General features: G+C 38.4%; 1 protein-coding gene across 3 annotated transcripts in view; it reads left to right on the plus strand.

Moving 5' to 3' along the window:
* CD96 (CD96 molecule) overlaps positions 1-19,225 on the plus strand; it is a 94,866-nt gene that overhangs the window by 9,918 nt on the left and 65,723 nt on the right. For all 3 annotated transcript variants that reach the window (XM_049628156.1, XM_049628154.1, XM_049628155.1), the window contains exon 3: positions 10,899-11,023. In XM_049628156.1, the coding sequence (XP_049484113.1) occupies positions 10,899-11,023 (125 nt within the window). The remainder of the gene's footprint in view (positions 1-10,898; positions 11,024-19,225) is intronic.

The following is a 19,225-nucleotide window of genomic DNA, read 5'->3' on the forward strand; positions in this document are numbered from 1 at the left end:
GTGGAGCCTGCTTGGGACTCTCTCTCTCCCTCCCTCTCTGTCCCTGCCCCCCTTGCTCTCTCTCTCTCAAAATAAGTAAATATTTAAAAAAAAAAAAACACATTTAAAAAAAAAAAAGAAGTAAGTTTAGGATATTCACCCCACAGGATTTGGTGTTGGATTGTACATGTGGAATGAGGAATAAAAAGCATTGTCAGGAGATGCTTTTTGTTTCAAGTATGTGGAACAGAAAAAATGGGGGAATTATTCACTGTGTTAGGAAAAACTAGAAGACAATCAGATTGTGCAGAGATTGCTTTGAGTTTGATTTTGTACATGTTGAGTTAGACATGAAGTTGACACATTCAGGAAATCTCGAGGAAATAGATGATAGATGATAGATAGATAGATAGATAGATAGATAGATAGATAGAATTCCTGTTCTAGAAGAGAGGTTTAAGTTGAAGATACAAATTGGTGAGGCATATGAGTGTGTGCTAACTGAAGTTTGGGGAATGAAAGAAATCATTTAGGCAGAGAAATTCGAGGGAGAAAAGCAATGTGGCCCTTCAGCAGAGTCCACAGTGAGAGACGGAGAAAGATACATCTTTAAAGGTTCCAGAAGAATGGCTGAAGAGGCAGCAGTAAAATCAGGAGAGGAGTTGGCTCACAAAAACCGAGAATGATAACATTTCATGAAAGGAGAGGCTGTCAATTCTGATGTTTCTGAGAGGACAGCGTGGTTATTGGATTGTATTTAGGAACAGGATGGTATTGATCACCTTAACAGAAGCTGTTTTTGTGGCATGGAAGAGAGATGGAAGTCGGGCTGTGGGGAGCAGAGGAGTGAGTAGGAGGCAAAGAGGCAGAGACAACAAATGTTGACACAACTTGTAAGAAGTTTGTTAGTGATCAGAAGAAGGGCATGCGTGCCCAAATGAGGGTTGTCATTGGCGTTGTGGCGTTAGTGGTGGTGGTTTTAATTAATGCAAGATGCTTGACTAAGCTTCAAAGCCCAGTCAAAGTTGAAAGAGAGTAGTTAAATACACCATAGAGAAAGTACAATAAGTAAACTAAGGTTTCGGAGAATATAGGGGCAGTGGGATTTATAATAGCAGTACTACAGCTACCCAGAAATTGGAAAAAGGGACCGGTTTTAAAAACTGTAACAGCAGGGAAGGAAATTGGGATAAGTGCATTTGAGGAGGGCGTTGCCCTCGTCTATTTTCTCTAAAATAGGAAACAAAGTCACCTTCAGGTAGAGAGAGGGAGGAGGCTTCAGAAAGAGATTGGAGAGAGTTTGAAATACCATCTATGAACAGAGGGAAAATGAGTTCACAAGGTAAATGTATTTGGATTTTTGGTCAGGGTTGAACATTCAGTTGAATATGGTAACAAATTGTAGTGAAGACAAGTGTTTGGCTGCTTGGGTCTGGGCATTCAACAGTAGATCATTGGAGAGGGGTGTCTGGGTGGCTCAGTTGGTTAAGCATCTGACTCTTGATTTCAGCTCAGGTCATGATCTTGCAGTTCATGGGTTTGAGCCCTTGAGTCGTAACAGCATGGAGCCTACTTAGGATTCTCTCTCTCTCTCTCTCTCTCTCTCTGTCTCTCTCTGCCCCTCCCCTGCTTGTGTGAGCACTCAATCTCTCTCTGTTAAAATAAATGAGTAACTGGGGTGCCCGGGTGGCTCAGTCGGTTAAGCGGCTGACTTCGGCTCAGGTCATGACCTCGTGGTTCATGAGTTTGAACCCCCGTGTCGGGCTCGGGGCTGACAGCTCAGAGCCTGGAGCCTGCTTCCAATTCTGTGTCTCCCTCTCTCTCTCTGCCCCTCCCCCACTCTGTCTCTCTCTGTCTCAAAAATAAGTAAATGTTAACGTTAAAAAATTTTTAAATAAATAAATAAGTAAACATTAAAAAAAAGTAGATAGTAGTAATTCACTATTGTTGGATTTCTTGTATATTAGTGGGGAAGGGAGACAAACCAAGGGATTTGGGATATTAGCAAGAATATTGCTGAAATTATGGGCTATAGAATTTTAGCTCAATAATGAGGGAAACGAAATAAAGCTGATGGACTGGGAGAAAGTAGAGATCAATTCATTAAAAGACTCAATGAGGAGAGAGAACAGTTGAGATGAAGTTAGTTGCACAAAACGACTAGCAGGGGTGTTTGCAAGTTTGACTTAGTGAGTTTGTAGGTGGAGCAAATATGTATGGCAGAAAAGGTCCAGATGTGATCAGGGGAGTGGATGGCATAAGTGGAGTAGGGACAGCGGAGGTAGCAGTGGCAGGACTGAGAGACCAGGTAACGGATAGGACAACGGCACTGTAACTGAAACCACTCAGGATTATATAAGGGGTTAGGCTGGCTAAGGGTGTTGCAATCCAGATACCAGCATCTTCAAGGAATAATGGATGATGATTGGGACATTTGAGTGGGCGTTGACAAGCTTGAAGGACCAGATAGTAAATATTGTAGGCTTTGTCCCTATAGCCCCATTAGAATTGTTCAACTCTGCCATAGCATGACAGCACCTATAGACAATACATGAGTAAATGGGCCTGGCCGTGTTCTAGTAGAACTTTATTTACAAAAACAGCCACCAGATTCAGCCCACAGGCCACAGTTTTACATTTCCTGAATTAGAGGTTAATAGCAGTGAATTTGGGGAAAGAGGGATTATTTAGTTTTTCTCAAAGTGTGTTATATGTAGCTGGAAGTACTCATGATGATTTCAGATGATTCATCAAAAAATTTTAAAACTTCTAATTGTGGAAAATTTGAAACATGCAAAATTATATAGAATAGTATAATGAGTTCCCATGTACTGAACATGCAACTTCAACAATTATTAACTCACAGACAATCTTGTTTCATTTAAACCCTTAGCAACTGCCACCTCCCAGATTAAGGAAAATCCAAGGTATAGTATTTATTTATTTTTTAATGTTTATTTATTTATTTTGAGAGAGGGAGAAAGAGGGAGGGGCACAGAAAGAGGGAGAAAGAGAATTCCAAGCAGGCTCCATGCTTTCAGTGCAGAGCCTGACGTGGGGCTTGAACCTAAGAACCGTGAGATCATGACCTGAGCCAGAATCAAGAGTCGGATGCTCAACCAACTGAGCCACCCAGGTGCCCCAAAATCTTATTTTAGAATGAGTCTTTAAAAGATATATATGTTGTAATATATATATACATATATATAAAATAAAGCCATGATACCACTACCAGAATTAAAAACAACTAGTAAGTTCTTAAGACCATTAAATATCCAGTTGGCCTCATAGTTGTTATTTTTACATTTTGGTTGTTTAAATTAGGATTCACATAAATCACATAAAGTATTGGGAATCATTTGAAAAACATCTTTTAATCTGAAGACTATTTTATAATTATTATTTTTCTTTTCCAATATATTTGTTAAGTAAATTTGACTCTTTATCCTGTAAAATTACCCACAGCCTGGATTGTACTCTTATGTCCCATGGTATCTCCATGTCCCTCTTTCACTAGTTGGGTATAGAGATTTGATCACACTATTTGTGTTTTTATTTTTTGTTTTTGGCACAAAAACTTTATAGATGATGTTGCACAGTTACATCAGAGGCACATAATGTCTAGTTGTGTGATGTTAACAGCCACTGATAAGTATTGCTTAGATCCATTAATTCATTATGGGTTGATAAATAGTTATGCTCTAATCCTATCCTTCTTTCGTTTTTTAGATGAAGTCTTCTTATAGAGAAATTTCCTCTCACAAATCAGCTGTTTATTGGATGTACAGGTTGTATAAGAAAAGCAGAACAGATACTTGATTCTTTCCTTTTATTTATCAAATTTAAAAATGAGTTGGTTCACTAGCATTCTCACAAGGTGACCAAGAAGTATTCTGTGTTAAGTATTATGAATTCATATGAATTTAAACATATTGATGAATTCCAGCCCATTATTATCCTTATTTTTGTTACGAGAGTCCCATATATAAAATCTATTTAATCCTTTGTGATGTAAGTTGCAAATATTTTCCGAGTTTGTCAACTATCTTTCCTTGCTTGTGATATTGTTTCCAAATCAGCTTAATTCTTACTTTTATGGAAAAAGTTTCCCCATTCTCATATTACATACAAATTCACTCATGTTACTTCTAACACTTGCATGGATTTTTACTATCATTTAAATTTGTGATGCTAGGTTTCTGGTATTAAAAAAATGTGCCCAAGTTTATATTTTTATATATTTCTAATGCTTTTTTCCTATTTATTGTTTTTCCTTTCTGCAGCTTAGAAATTTTCTATTGACCTATATTGCATTTCACAAATCTTATTTTTCGTGATGTCCAGTAAGTTTTCAACCCAATCAAATTAGTTCTTAATTTCTGATACTATATTTTAGTTATTGTTTTGAGTAGATTTTTAATTCTTTGATGAGATTGCCCATCTTTTCATTTACTTTCTTCATCTTTTTCTTTATTCTTGAATATATTAAAGAGTTATTTTAATCTTCTTGTTGGATAACTTCAATGTCAGGGTCATTCTTGTGTCTGTTTCTGTTTCTCTCTTGCTTTCTCTCTTTTTGCAACTTCCTCCAATATTATCTCTTCCTTTTGTTATTATTGTCAAAGATAAACCCAACAGAACAGTGCAACAATTAATGGTTTAAAAAATTTCATGTTCTGGGGCACCTGGGTGGCTTGGTCAGGTGAGTGTGTGACTTCGGTTTGGGTCACCATCTCGTGGTTCGTGAGTTTGAGCCCCAGGTCGGGCTTTGTGCTGACAGCTCAGAGCCTGGAGTCTGTCTTCGGATTCTGCGTCTCCCTGTCTCTCTGCCCCTCCGCTGCTCACGCTCTCTCTCTCTCTCTCTCTCTCTCTCTCTCTCTCCACACACACACACACACACACACACATACATACTTACCATTTCCAATGGTCTTCATTCCATCTCATGGAGTGAAGTTACTGTTTGGTATCATTTCCTGTCAGCCTAAAGAACTTACTTTAGAATTTCACATAAGACAATCTACTTGCAAGGAATCTTGTGTTTTTTTGTTTGTTTGTTTTTTTCCATTTTAATTTCGAAGGATAATTTCACTGAATGTAGCGTTCTTAGTGGGCTGTTTTTTCTTTCAGCATTTTGAATATGTCTTCTGATCTCCTTTGTTTCTGGTGAGAAGTGAGCCATTAATTGTTTTATTGGTCTCTGCATGGGATAGCTTTGTTTTGTTTTGTTTTGTTTTTCTTAGTGATTTCAATTGCGGCTTGCATAATTTCCTCTTTGTTTCTGGCTTCCAGCGGTTTGAGTATAATATGCCTAGGTGGGTGTCTCTTTGAGTTTACCTTTTTCGAGTTTTAAAGTTCCTGAAAGTGTAGATAATTTGGAGGAAAGTTTTTAAGTCAAATATGAAGTTTTTGGCCATTTTTTCTTCAAATATTTGTCCTGTCCCACTCTCTTTCATCTCTCTATGACTCACGCGGCATACATATTGGACACTTTATACTGTCCTCTATGGCTCTGAAGCTCCTTCTCCTTCAATCCTCCTTCTCTCTGCTCTTCAGATTAGATCACTGATATTAATCAATATTCAAATACATAGATTTTTTTAATGTTTATTTTTATTTATACTGAGAGATAGAGAGCAAGTGAGGGAGGGGCAGAGAGAGGGAGACAGAATCCCAAGCAGGCTCCATGCTGTCAGTGCAGAACCAGATGTGGGGCTCAAACCCATGAACTGCGAGATCATGACCTGAACCGAGATCAGGAGTCGGACACTTAACCAACTGAGCCACCCAGGTGCCTCTCAAATATACGGATTCTTTCTTCTGCCATCTCAAATTGGCTGTTGAGAATCCCAAGTAAAATTTTCATCATTTTTGTTATTGACATTTCAACTCTAGAATAATTATTTGGTTCATTTGGTAGTTTTCTATTTCTCCACTAAGATTCCCTATTTATTGACTCATTTTCATCATATTTTGTTTTAATCCTACGAGCATACTTATAAGAGCTGCTTTAATGTCTGTTAAATCCAATGTACTACCTATTCAGAATCAGTTTCAACCAGCTGCTTTTTTTCCTGAATAGAGATCACACTTTTCTTTTTTCTTCATGTGTCTTCTTTTTTGTTGAAAACTATACATTAAAGTAATAATAATAATAATCGAGAACTCCGTATCTGGTGAAGTTTTTTAAGTGTTTTTTTTTTAATTTTGGTAACTATCCATATTTAAATTATAAAATCGGTTTCCTCTTGATATCCCTGCTCAAGTTTTTATTATAATTCTTATGCCTTTAGTTTGGTTTCCACAGAGTTGCCTTGCATTGACAAAGTCCTTTGGTTGGTCCATCAATGAACTTGACAAAAATTGTGCTCAAATTCCTCCAGCCCACCAGGCTTCCACCTGTACATATAAATGTTGGGTAGGGGCAGAGGGGTGGTTACAGGGTGCATTCAAAGTTGCAGATAGTAATGGGGTCTCCTTTGGCTTTTATTTTCCAGTAGGCTCTCCGAAGTCTCTTCACTCACCTGTGCATTTTCCCAGGCAGCCCAGGATGGGTAGACAACTGCTTTCAGCTCTTCTATGACTCCCTAATTTCCAGAATCTCCATGTTAAATGTCTCTCTGGGCTACTACCCACCCCAAATGGAATTTGCAAACCCAAGCTAACCAAGCTGCAGTTTTTCTCTGTTTCCTACCAGGTGTGTGCCTGTTAACTAACAAAGCGTACGATCTTTACCCTCAGACCTAACTTAAGTCTGCCCCTTCTGGAAGAAAAGCTGCTGTTTGTTGTAGCCAACTCCAAAATGCGAAAATTACTTTCTCACTGGCCATGCTAGGCAAGGGGATAGAAGGATCCCCAGGCAAGAAGGCTAAAGACTCCTGCTATTTTTACTGAACTTCTAGCAATTCTTCAAGAAGAAATGCTTCTCGATGGCATGTTTTCCTTTGGTCCTGAAATGGTGGTTTTAATACATATGCTCAGTCTTATACATGTTTTCAGCCACCAGAACCTCAATCCAAGCCTTGCCCCATTTTTGATACTTACCTTTTCTTTGTTCTAAAATATATATATGCATTACTGCTCTCTTCCTTATAGCAATGATTTGTTTTTAGTGCTAAAAGTAGACATAGATTCAAGTCACCCCAGCTTTTATGTAAATGCCTCTTGAGTCCAAAGTGTATTCTATTGGAGAATCCGCAGGAAGTGCTCATGGGAGCAATATTCCCTGAGTTCTTACACGTGGCATCAACAGGTTTTATGTAGTCTTTATGTTAAAAGGCTAATTTTGCTGAATATAAAATCCCTAGCTCACATTTTCTTTCCTTGAGTATATTGAATATGGTGCTACATTATTTTCTGGCATAAAGAGTTGCTGTCAGAAGCTAATAATAATCCTATTTTCTTTCCCCATAACTGACTTTTAAAAAATACCATTATAATAATGTGCTTAATGTCTATTATGAGCCTATTTTCCTACTTTTGCAGTGTAATCTTTCAATATGTATTTTCTAATCATTATGCTTTAAGAGATTATACTTGAATTATAATTTTTTAGTATTTTTGTCTGCCTACTGCTTATGTCATTCAGTGTCTTCTATTATACATGCTTTTAATCTTCTTTGCTTATCTTTTTTCTTTTATTTTAAAATGTATTATTTATTAATTTACTTTAAAATTGCCCTTTATTCAATTTAAAAAAAAAAATAATGTTTATTTGAGAGACAGAGAGAGAAGAGCAGGAGCATGGGAGGGTCAGAGAGAGGAGACACAGAATCCGAAGCAGGCTCCAGGCTCTGAGCTGTTAGCACAGAGCCCAACGCAGGGGTCAAACTCACAAACCACGAGATCATGACCTGAGCCGAAGCCGGATGCTTAACTGACTGAGCCACCCAGTCGCCTCACCCTTTATTCAATTTTTAACTTTCTTTCACTGCATTAGCTTTTGGGCTAATATGTCCTTGTTTTTCTTGTGGTTTTCTCTTAACTTCTAAAATAAGTTATTTCCAGCTCTTTCCTGAATTCTCTCACCTATCTCTGCTATGCTTCCTTCTCTCCAGTTGATTCATTTACCAGTCTGGCTAAAATTTTTCACAGCTCGTATCACTTTTCTTATCTCTTTTATCTCATTTTCAATTATTAGGGTATAGTTTTTATTTATTTTGAAGTTATCTTTGTCTTATATGCTGTCATTGTTGTGGGGATGTTCTTTTGTTCCCTTTTCTCTCTTTTTTTGTAGTATCTTTACCTGTGATTCTATCCCATCCTTTTCCTATTGCTCACGCTTAAGGTAAATGCATGCTGATTTTTTCCATGGAAGGGTGGGCCAGGCTAGCTTTTCTGGGGTGTTCAGTGTCTCTAGAGCCATATCTTCTGTTATTTTCAAGGGAAATAATATTCCATTGTACTTTCTGAGATATACTTCCTCTCCTCCTATCCCTCACTTTTATCTAAATTGCCTGTTTGCTTTCTCCTATTGGACCTGTCCGGTTTAATTTGGATTCTACTCCCAGGGGATTCTTCTCAGTGGAGGGATATGTCTGAAAAACACCCTCTGTCCCGGTGCTGACAATCTTTTCCTTGTTTCCCTCGAAGGCATGGGTAATCTAGTGCCTGCAAGCCCCTTTCTCCATTTCTGCTGTTATTCTCAGATTAGTCCACATGTCTTTCTAGTGATTATCTGTTGCTTTTGGAGGGGAATTCCCTAGTTCTGAGGGGCATCAGAAGCCCAGTCAATTTTCCTCTGTTTCTTTCTGCTCAGTTGCTGATACCACAGTGGTTCAGTGATTTTTTCCCCACCTGTTAATGGGAATATGTTGTTAATTGGTGTCCCTAGAGATACAGCCTGTATGTTTTTACGTTTGCTACTCTAGTTACCTTGTCTGTTTTTATAGGCAGCTTCAGGGATATTAAAAAAGTTAGGTAGTTGCATTGCCAACTTCCCAGAATCTGGATGAACTTCACAAAAGTTTAATACTTATATATTTGGGTAAGGCACATTAAAATATAACTAACATATCAAGTGAATTTCATTAGTATTAGTGCCTAGTTCTAAATTAGATATTAGTGCCTAGTTCACTCTCTGTTTAAAATAAATTTATGTAAGTACAACAATTACAGAAAAAAAACATTTATAGTAATTTTAAGAATAAAATTAAATAGTAGTAATGATGTGCAATCCTGGCAAACAATTTTGGTGGTGGTATACAAATAAATCCATTTGGAAGTAGTGTTATAGCTAAATTGTTTTCACCATAAAGGACAGGCTTTTTTTTTTTAATTATGGGGTTGGAATAATGTTTGGAAGCAGTAATGAAGAACAAGGACAGCAGCGATCCCATCTCCTAATCTTGAAGAAATAAGGGTACAAGAAAATAAACAACCATTATTTGAGAATGATACAAGGAAGTTGTGCCCTAATGGGAAGGCCAGGTTTCAGTTTAGCAAGGGAGGAGGAAAGAATTATCAGTAAACAGGAAAGCTACTATTGCTGAGAGATTGGAATATCTCTAAGTTCTAAGGGTAGACATAACATTCCAAACTGAGAAATACCCCACTTAAAAAAAAATAGGCTGTTGATAATAATGAGAGTGCTCATACCCCATGATCCATTAATTATACTTCTGGAAATTTATCTTAAGAAGCTGAATGGTCAGGGGAAAGCTATTAGTATAAGGATGATCCTTGCTATATAGATTATAATAGCTTAAAACCCCACACTGAAAGAATACATGATCCAATGTGTTGGAAATGACAGAACAAATGATGGTGTATATAAGTGACAGAATGACATAAAGTCTCTGAAAATTTTAGCTACAAATTGTTTAAGAATCGTGCAAAACATTTGAAGTAAAAATACAATCATGCAAAACATTTTAAGTAACGTTTATTAGTTAAGAGGATTGCAAAGTATGAGAAAACATATACATATAAACAAGATTTGTATAGACATGGAAACAATAATATTTTCAGGATATTAGTATGATAGAGTTCTTTCCATTTATCAATTGTTTTTTGATCTTACTGTAGTTTAGTTACAAATGTGTCTACACTTTCCCAAAGAGAGGCTATGAAACTGACATTTATCTCAAATTACGTTAAAAATGAAAATCCATTAACAATGCTTCTTTAGAGTTTCCTCGTGTATTTTTCTATATCATCCGCTCTTTGGAGGAAGGTTTATAAGGTCTAAAAGGACAACTAGACATGAAGGCGGTAAAAAGATCAGTGGATGTGAGTTTGGCAGGAAGGAGGGACGAATAGGTGGAGCACAGAGGAATTTTAGGGCAGTGAAACTATTCTGTGTGACACTACTATGGTGAATACTTGTCATTAGACAGTCATCAAAACCCATAGAATGTACAACTCCAAGAGTGAATTCTAATGTAAGTAAACTATAGACTTGGGGGTGATCATGATATCTCAATGTAGTTTTATCCGTTGTCGCAAATGTACCACTGTGGTTAAGGGTGCTAATAGCTGGGAACATTGTGCACGCATGGGGGACAATGGGAACTCTCTGTACTTTTCACTCCATTTTGCCATGGACCGAAAACATCTCTTAAAAAAATTACATCTATTCGGATTTTTAAAAAGACAGTTCGAGGTCAGGTTATAAAGTTTTACATTCTGACTGATCAAGAAAGTATGATCTGAAACCTAAAGCACAAACTTTGGGGCTAAAACAGAGGAACATTTCAGATTGTGAGTTGGATTCTTTAAGAGTAGTTTCCTGCAAATTTTCAGTGACTCTCAGTGGTTCTATTTAGACAATGAGGACCTTAGTGGGGTTTTGCCTTGTCATAGGTGTGCCCTGAGGGTGGATAAGTCTCTATAGTAAAACTGTTCTTGTTTCTCTCATAAAAAAGCATTTCAGAAACCAATCGCATGTTCATGTCTTTGCCACCTATGTTTTGTTATAGTTACACAGGATGAACGGAGAAGCAGCCATTTAATAGAAGTACAGATAAATCAGACTCTGGAAATACCATGCTTTCAAAATATCTCCTCAGAAATTTCGTCTGAGTTCACCTTTGCATGGTTGGTGGTAAGTGTTGCCCTTTTCAGTGAATAACTGCAATGATCTTTAAATATTAATGAAATAAAAATGAATAACAAGTAATAATAGGGAAGGAAGCACACAGGAGGAAAAGCAGGCATTATGTGGAAGGTGGGGGACTGGCGGGGGAGGGAAGGGAAGTTAGATTCCTTCTAACTCAGCAAGCCTCCAGGTCTATGAATACAGTAATTTAAAAATTAGTTCCTAAAGGTTAGTTTCTATTTCAAGCTATATACCAAACCATGATTACAGAGAGGCAAGAGTATGATGGTGCCCTGGAGAGGAGCCACATCCAGCAGAAACCCCTTCTCACAAATACTTGTTTTATAAACAACACGTACAGAGGGAGAAACCCCTTTTCCTAGAACCCTTGCTGCTGCATCCTGGGGAATACACAGCATTTCTTTAGATCGGGAAAGACAAACTCTAATGCTTATAAGATATAGGCAGAAGGGGTACCTGGGTGGCTCAGTTGGTTCAGCGTCAGCTCAGGTCATGATCTCATGGTTCATGAGTTTGAACCTCCCATCGGGCATTGTGCTGTCAGAAAGCCTGCTTGGATCCTCTGTGTGGGTGTGGGTGTGGGTGTGCATGTGCATGGATCTCTCTGCCCCTCCCCAATCATACTCTTTCTCAAAAATAAATACACATAAAAAATAAAATAAAATAAAGATAACCATAAACACAGTTTTGAGAATCACCTAATCGGGTATTTCTTTAGATGATCCAAAATATGATTAATTTTTAGATTGTCATCAAGCACAGGTTTTAAAAATTTTTGCAGAACTCCTAGATCTCCATGGATGTAATGGCTGATACAATTTATAAAATACTGTATCTGCATAAATTATAATGCATATTATAAGTTACCGACATTTTTATGGACTATCTTGGAAACTAGACCCTTCCTATGCAAAGATTTCTCTGAGGATGTGCCAAACCCAAAATAATAGACTTGCAAGGAGGCCTTAAAATGCAAACTACAGATGCAAACAGCAAACAGCTTTCACTGTCTAGATATTTTTTGAATAGTCAGGATGAAAAGAAAAAAATGTTCGGAAATAACTTTCTCAAACTCTTCTGAGAGGTACGGCATCTCTTTGTCATCCATCAGAAAACACTTTTTTCCTCCCTTTATAAGGTTTGGTTTCTAAAATGCAAGTCTTCCTACCATTACACGTATCATTAGTATAATTCAATTGTTCTTAACAAACAATCGCAGAAAAAAGTTGAAAAGTGGAAATGGTCTCAAGAGGGCAGGACCTGGCTATACTAAACGTTACAGCAATGGAAGTGTACTATCTACACCTTGCTTGCGCTATTCCTGTTTCCCACCAATGGGCAAGAATTCCACTGTAATTATCACAATTTCACTATCAATGGGAATAATCAAGTTTAATCACAATCAATAATAATATACTTTAACAAAGCTTGACTGTAGAGATTTATGCTGGCGAGTAAGTTGATCTATAGTGTTCTTATCTTACCTAAAGGGTGGGTCATCTGTTTTTCTAAGCAAGTGTCAACTGAGCTTCTCCAGAGCAAAAAGCTGTGCCCCTCATTTCAAAACTCCGTAGCATCTAATTAGTACTTAGAACACAGGCCCTCAATAGAGAATAAATAATTGAATGGATCTGTTTCTCTGTTTCTCTTTGTCCCTTTCCCTCATAGTCCTATTCATTGGACTCCTGTTAAACTGATGGTCACTAAATTCACACTGGCTATTCAAATGGTTAATGAGCAGCTCATTACATACCAATCACCAGATAACTGAGAAGACAACTTCTATCTAGCAGTTTCCTTCAAAGAAATGAAGGAGACTATGCAGACCTTATCTTTGCATCCTGCCAGGACCTTCAGGATAAATGAGGGACAGAGAGAGGGCACCTAAGGTCACACAGTGAGGCGATCTTAAACTTCTAGAACCTCAAGCCATGCTGTCACTTTGAAGGATGCACCATGATGCAGACAACTTGAGGGATCTTTTTGATTTGAAGAAATCTCTCTTCAAAGGGAACATTGTATTGGCAAATGTGCTGATGAAATTCCTACTGTGCATTCCCTCTTTAAATGTCAAAATCTATTTACTCCTCTAGTTTACATCTGTGCTCCACAGTGTTGGCAGCTGTGGGGTTCAGCAAGCCTGATATGAAATCATCTAATGTCCTCATATTAGGACAGCTTTTCAAGTCATGACTGTGACAGGTCTGCAGAGGACATAAATACCACCCCCCACCCCCAGTATTTAATCTCTTATTAAATGAGCAATAATCATCTCTTAACCTTTTGTTAAATGAGCAATAATAGTCCTAATAAGACAATTGTTTTTTAAAACATGCTATAATGTGGAATTTAGAAAAAGGTTCAAGAGTGCAGGTGGTGAAGACAAAGTAAAGAGTGTAGGAACCTACTGGACTGAACTCAGTCGCTCCAGGAAGCTACAAAATGCTCCCACTTCAGAGGCTGCACCAAGCCCTGGAAATGATTTTATAAACTACGATTATTGTAGTCGAGGTCACTGAAAAACAAAAGTCATGTCTTCTGTGTGGAATTTTATAAAATCTAATTAATTCTGTTAGGACCCTCATGACAAGGGTTATCATTGGGATTCTCAGTTATCATTTAAAAAATGATTTTCTCTGTGTACCTGACCCCATGCAATGGCTGTGTTAAATGTGTCCATGGAGTGGTTTCTTAGCATTTGGAGAAGTTACATTCCAGGGTGGTGAGTAGACTGAAGTAGAAAGGCATCAGATGCAAATAGCGTATCCAACATTGATGTAGCGTGAGTGGTCATCAAATAAACACAAAGGGTTAATCTGTCAGCGGGCACTGAGGGTTTCCGTATATGATGGGATGATGAATGAGAAGTCATAGGATGTTTATGTTTAGAGGGAATGCAGTTGGTAGATAAGGGACAAGTAGCCGTTTTTCCAGTTTATGTCCTGGGGCACAAGGGTATGGTCATCTGGGAAATCCTTCAGGCTTATTCCGGGAGCTTCTAAATAGAGTCTAATATTCTGTTTTCATTCCAAAGTATCACCCTGATTTCCTACAGTATAAATTTCAATTCAATCCTGCAAACATCTGTGAATCTGTTTTGAGTGTTAGGTCCTGCAGGGATACAAAACGACATCAAATATATTTCCTGCTATGAAATACAGCTTCAGTAAAAATGTAAAAAAATGGCAGCATAGAGGGAGAACGGTTTGATTCTGAGCAAATGGACCTGGAAAAGTTCTTAGATTATATTTGAGCTGGATAATTAAAGAACAGTTGGCCAGCAAACCCCAGACGTGTACTACACCAAGATCTGGGACCCGTGAGTACAAGTTGGTAGTGGGGGTGTAGAGAGGTGCTGAGGGAATGTTTGTTTCTAAAGTTTGTGAAGAAGGAGAGACCCATGATTTTTCTCCTAAACATCAGGAAAAAAAGGAGAGGACTCTTATCAGGTTCAAATAGTTCAATATTAGTGATAAAAGCACATGACTAAAACCTAGATGCTTATGTTTCTTTACATCTCTATAAATGCATCTTTTCCATATACTCTTCTTTAGTATTTGCAATGTTTTATGTTTAAACAAAAAGCGGACTGGCATTATAAACAATGTCAGCTTTCCATGCCTGTGGGAAGCCTTGCTATTCAGAAAATGAAACTGTCACCTTCTACCTGATAGCTGCTGACCCCAATTGTCTTCACCATAATCAGAAATAAAGTGGTAGCCAACCCACAAAGAACTGACAACCAATTGCAATGACGGGAAAAATATTGTTCTGGTGCTCTACAAAAGTGGACGTGGGGAGCTTTGCAAGCAGCCTGCTTTGACAGCACTCACTGGATGGAAAATAAATGGAGGAAGTGTGAAGATAAGAAGCAGTTTGGAGATAAAGAAGTAACAATCGATAAAATTAACAGAATTTATCGAATGAGCTCTATACTATAGCTCAATGCCTGCCATGTGGTATGGTCCTCACAGACCGGTCTGACCTGGAGCTCAGGCCAGCCCAGAGATGAGGTAATATCACTAAATCAAATAGTACCAATGCCTCTTTTCTGCATTGGAAATTCTGATTATAGTACAAAAACAGGAAAGCACCCACAAATCATTTTAAGGCTTGTTATTAAGGTCATGAAGGGACACAGGAAGAGTTTTTCATGGTTCAGTACTACCCTGTCCAACCCTCATCATCCTAATTATTTTTCCCAACTCCTGTCCAAAATGTAATTATCCATTTATTTCTCTTCTGTGGGTCCTGATTTTTTTTTTCTCATGAATTTTTTCTTCTCAAATAGACTATAAGCAGAAAAGGCAAGGACTGTTTGTTCTACTACTCTTATGAGGCTGAATATTGCAGTCATTAACAGCATGACTTTTGGAAGGAAATTGTTTTCAAAATCCTGGCTCTTGCCATTTACTAGCTGTGTGATGTAGGAGCTAGGATTAGAGTGAGGTGAGCAAGGTCCTCTCCTTAGATGCAAATTTTAAGGGACTGCCACACAAAATCAGTAATTAAGGTACATATTTTAATGAAATATTTTTTAAAATCAAAACTTAGAGGGGCACCTGGGTGGCTCAGTTGGTTAAGTGTCTGACTTCGGCTCAGGTCACGATCTCATGATTCGTGGGTTTGAGCCCCACATCGGGCTCTGTGCTGATAGCTCAGAGCCTGGAGCCTGCTTCAGATTCTGTCCCTCTTCTCTCTCTGCTCCTTCCCCACTCATGCTCTGTCTGTCTCTCTTTCAAAAATAAACATTAAAATAATTTTTAAGTAAATAAATAAAATCAAAACTTAGAGAAAATGCATGATGAATAAAATATCAAAATTTCAAATAAGCATAAGCCGTTGTTTGTCTGTTTTGAGACCCTGGTATGCTGTCCAAGGAGTAGTATTTTCCAATTTGCCTGTGGTTTCTGGGACTTCATGGCATCATGTCCCCCATGGCCACCACTTTACATGGTCATAAAACATTTTTTTGATTGTAGATTTTTTTAATTAATTTTTCCACTCGGTCAAAATATGGGAGAATATTTGAGAAGTGCCTACAGGTGCACACGTTTTTCCTTTTGTCTCAGAATTCAGTACGACTTTGGATATGTGGCCTAAACTAAGTTTTACTTCTTCATCTGTAAAAGGGGATGATTACAGTATTGACTTTATGCTGGTATTGTGAGGTTGTAAATGATACAATTGAACAGCTTAGCATAGTACCTATACTCAGTACATATTACAAGATAATCTTTAAAGGATCCATTTTATGACTCTCTATAATGCTTCAGTTTAGCCTTGCAGATAGTGGATGCTCATGAAGTACAGACTGATCATCAGCGAGGCTGGAAGACAGTCTGTATTACTTGAGTAGCTACTGAGGGTCAGGACAAGCATGGTATACTGTATGTATGCTAATTCAGTCTGTACTCTTCATTAAATCATATGGCTCCTCCAATGTGAGAATCCCATTAGGCTTTAGAAATATTTATTAATATTTTAGGGGTGCCTGGGTGGCTCAGTCAGTTAAGCATCCGACTTCAGCTCAGGTCATGATCTTGTGGTTCGTGAGTTTGAGCCCCGTGTCGGGCTCTGTGCTGACAGCTCAGAGCCTGGAGCCTGCTTCGGATTCTGTGTTTCCCCCTCTCTCTGCCCCTCCCATGCTCACACTGTGTCTCTCTCTCTCTCAAAAATAAACATCAAAAAAAATTTAAAAAACGAAATATTTATTAACATTTTTAAAAGTTATCTAAATTAACAAAACTTTTTAAAAAGGCAGGCGGGGAGGGTGCCTGGGTGGCTCAGACAGTTAAGCGTCCAACTCTTGTTTCAGCTCAGGTTATGATCTCATGGTTTTGTGGGTTCAAGCTGCCTGTGCAGAGTGCGCTTAGGATTCTGTCTCCCTCTCTGTCTGGCCCTTCCCTGCTTGCCCTGCCTCTGTCTCTCTCAAAAAACAAAAAACAAACAAAGAAACAAACAAAAAACACCTTTACACATTATCCAATTTTTTTCTTTGAAAAACAAGAAAAGAAGAAAAAAAAAAAAAAACCAGGCAAGAATAAAGATTCTGTACAAGACCTCTTACCAGTATGTTTTCAGCAGACAAGGTTACCTAAGATCATTATTAGGTAAGATCAGAGGTATACTCTCTGACCCCTATCACCAAAGGTAGATCACTATATTATGAAACAGCTTCTTCATTCAACAAATTGTCCACACCTCTGTAATCTACAATGTATATAAAGGCCTCTGGCTTCCTGGAATTCCTTTAAAATTTTTCATTCCACATACTCAGAAACGAAAAAACAAAACAAAACAAAAAGTTCTTTTTATTGTTTTGTGATTGTTTGGTTTTTATTACTACGTGTTGTCTCTGAGGTTTAACTTCCCTGGACCTGGGCATCTCTGCCTTTTGATACCCTGACTTAAGCACCTTCTTGCTTTGTTTGACCTTTGAGCAAATTACTCAACCTTAGTTTATTCCAGATTGTCATAGAAATAAATAAGACTCAAAAGGGGCGCCTGGGTCGCTCAGTCGGTTAAGCGTCCGACTTCAGCTCAGGTCATGATCTCACGGTTTGCGAGTTCGAGCCCCACATCGGGCTCTGTGCTGACAGATCAGAGCCTGGAGCCTGCTTCGGATTCTTTGTTCCCTTTCTCTTTGCCCCTCCCCTGCTTGGGCTCTATCTCTCTCTCTCTCCAAAATAAACATCAAAAAAAAAAAAAAAAAAAAAGACTCGAAAGAACTTTGCACAATGTCTAAAACATAGTGTGTGCTAAATAAATTTAAGCTATGATTAATAAGAATATAAAACTTTAATAGTGGTTGTTGCATATTATTAGTATTAGTTTCCCCTCTTCCAGCTCCAGACATTTCATTGTCTGCCTGGGCTCCTTTTTCCCTCACCTCTTCTCTCATTTGCTGGGTGAAGGCAGCCATTCCCTGCAGATTCTTGCCTGGGCCCCCTTTATAACTCCTCTAGCAGTTAAACTACCCTGGCCCGGCCACACCCAGCAACACAATAATGGAAAAACAGCTTTTGTCTCCCTAGTTTCCAACCTCAGCTTCTGACTGCCTTTCTTCCCACTACAAAGTAACAGATGGAAATGTTCCCAATGGGGAGACATTTACTAAGTGGCCAAAAAGCATTTTGAGCTCTGAAGATCCTCACAAAAAGAGAACCTGTGAGTGAAGCAAGAGCTGTAGAAGTTAGCTCAGTGTGCAGACCTGCAGGGGGAGCCTGCTTCCTTAATTATTGGCCTCCAGATCTGCAGCCATTGAGTGAACCGCGTCCATTTTCTTCTGTCACCACCCAATGCAGAGGGCTCCTTTTTGGGCCCTGTCTCCAGAATGTAAGCTGTCTCCTTTTAATTTTCTATATGCTTCTTCACTAGGAAGATAGTAGCACAGAGTCCTAGGTCCTTTCTTATTGTGGGGTCAAAGGTATGTACATTGTTTCAGGGTAAGTCTCCGAGCAGGGCATCACTGTTTACAAACAGTACTGTCTATGTATCTGTATGTAAAGCTGATAGCAATCTTAGCCCATGTCACCTAAAGAATGGTGTCTTACGTAAGAGTTTCTACTAAGTATATTCTGGAAATATTTATATAAACTATTTAAATAAAGTCTGCCTTCATGCTTCCGCTGTTTCTGCTCCCAGATCATACTTGAATTCTCTAACTCTCCTAGCTTCTGTTTCTTCTACTCTGAATATGTATAGTGGTGTTGTTTTTTTTGTTTTTTGGGGTTTTTTTTGACAGATTTAAACCAGAGGTTCCAAGTGACAGATCTTTGTTTTCATTATTTCGTGACTTCTCCACCAAATGCATTGCTGTTTATCTCAGTTCTCTCCATTTCCCCTGATCTCTGCACATAATGATTGATTAATCTGTTGTTTAGAGTTAGACCAGTGGTTCTCAGACCTGGATCCTTTGAGGACCTTTTTTTTTTTTTTATAAATTTTTTTTTTAACATTTATTTATTTTTGAGACAGAGAGAGACAGAACATGAACAGGGGAGGAGCAGAGAGAGAGGGAGACACAGAATCTGAAACAGGCTCCAGGCTCTGAGCTGTCAGCACAGAGCCCGATGTGGGGCTCGAACTCACGGACCGTGAGATCATGACCTGAGCCGAAGTCAGACGCTTAACTGACCAAGCCACCCAGGTGCCCCATGAGGACCTTTTAAAAAATGTTCCAGC

This window comes from Panthera uncia, chromosome C2, assembly GCF_023721935.1.
Source record: "Panthera uncia isolate 11264 chromosome C2, Puncia_PCG_1.0, whole genome shotgun sequence".
NCBI lineage: Eukaryota > Metazoa > Chordata > Mammalia > Carnivora > Felidae > Panthera > Panthera uncia.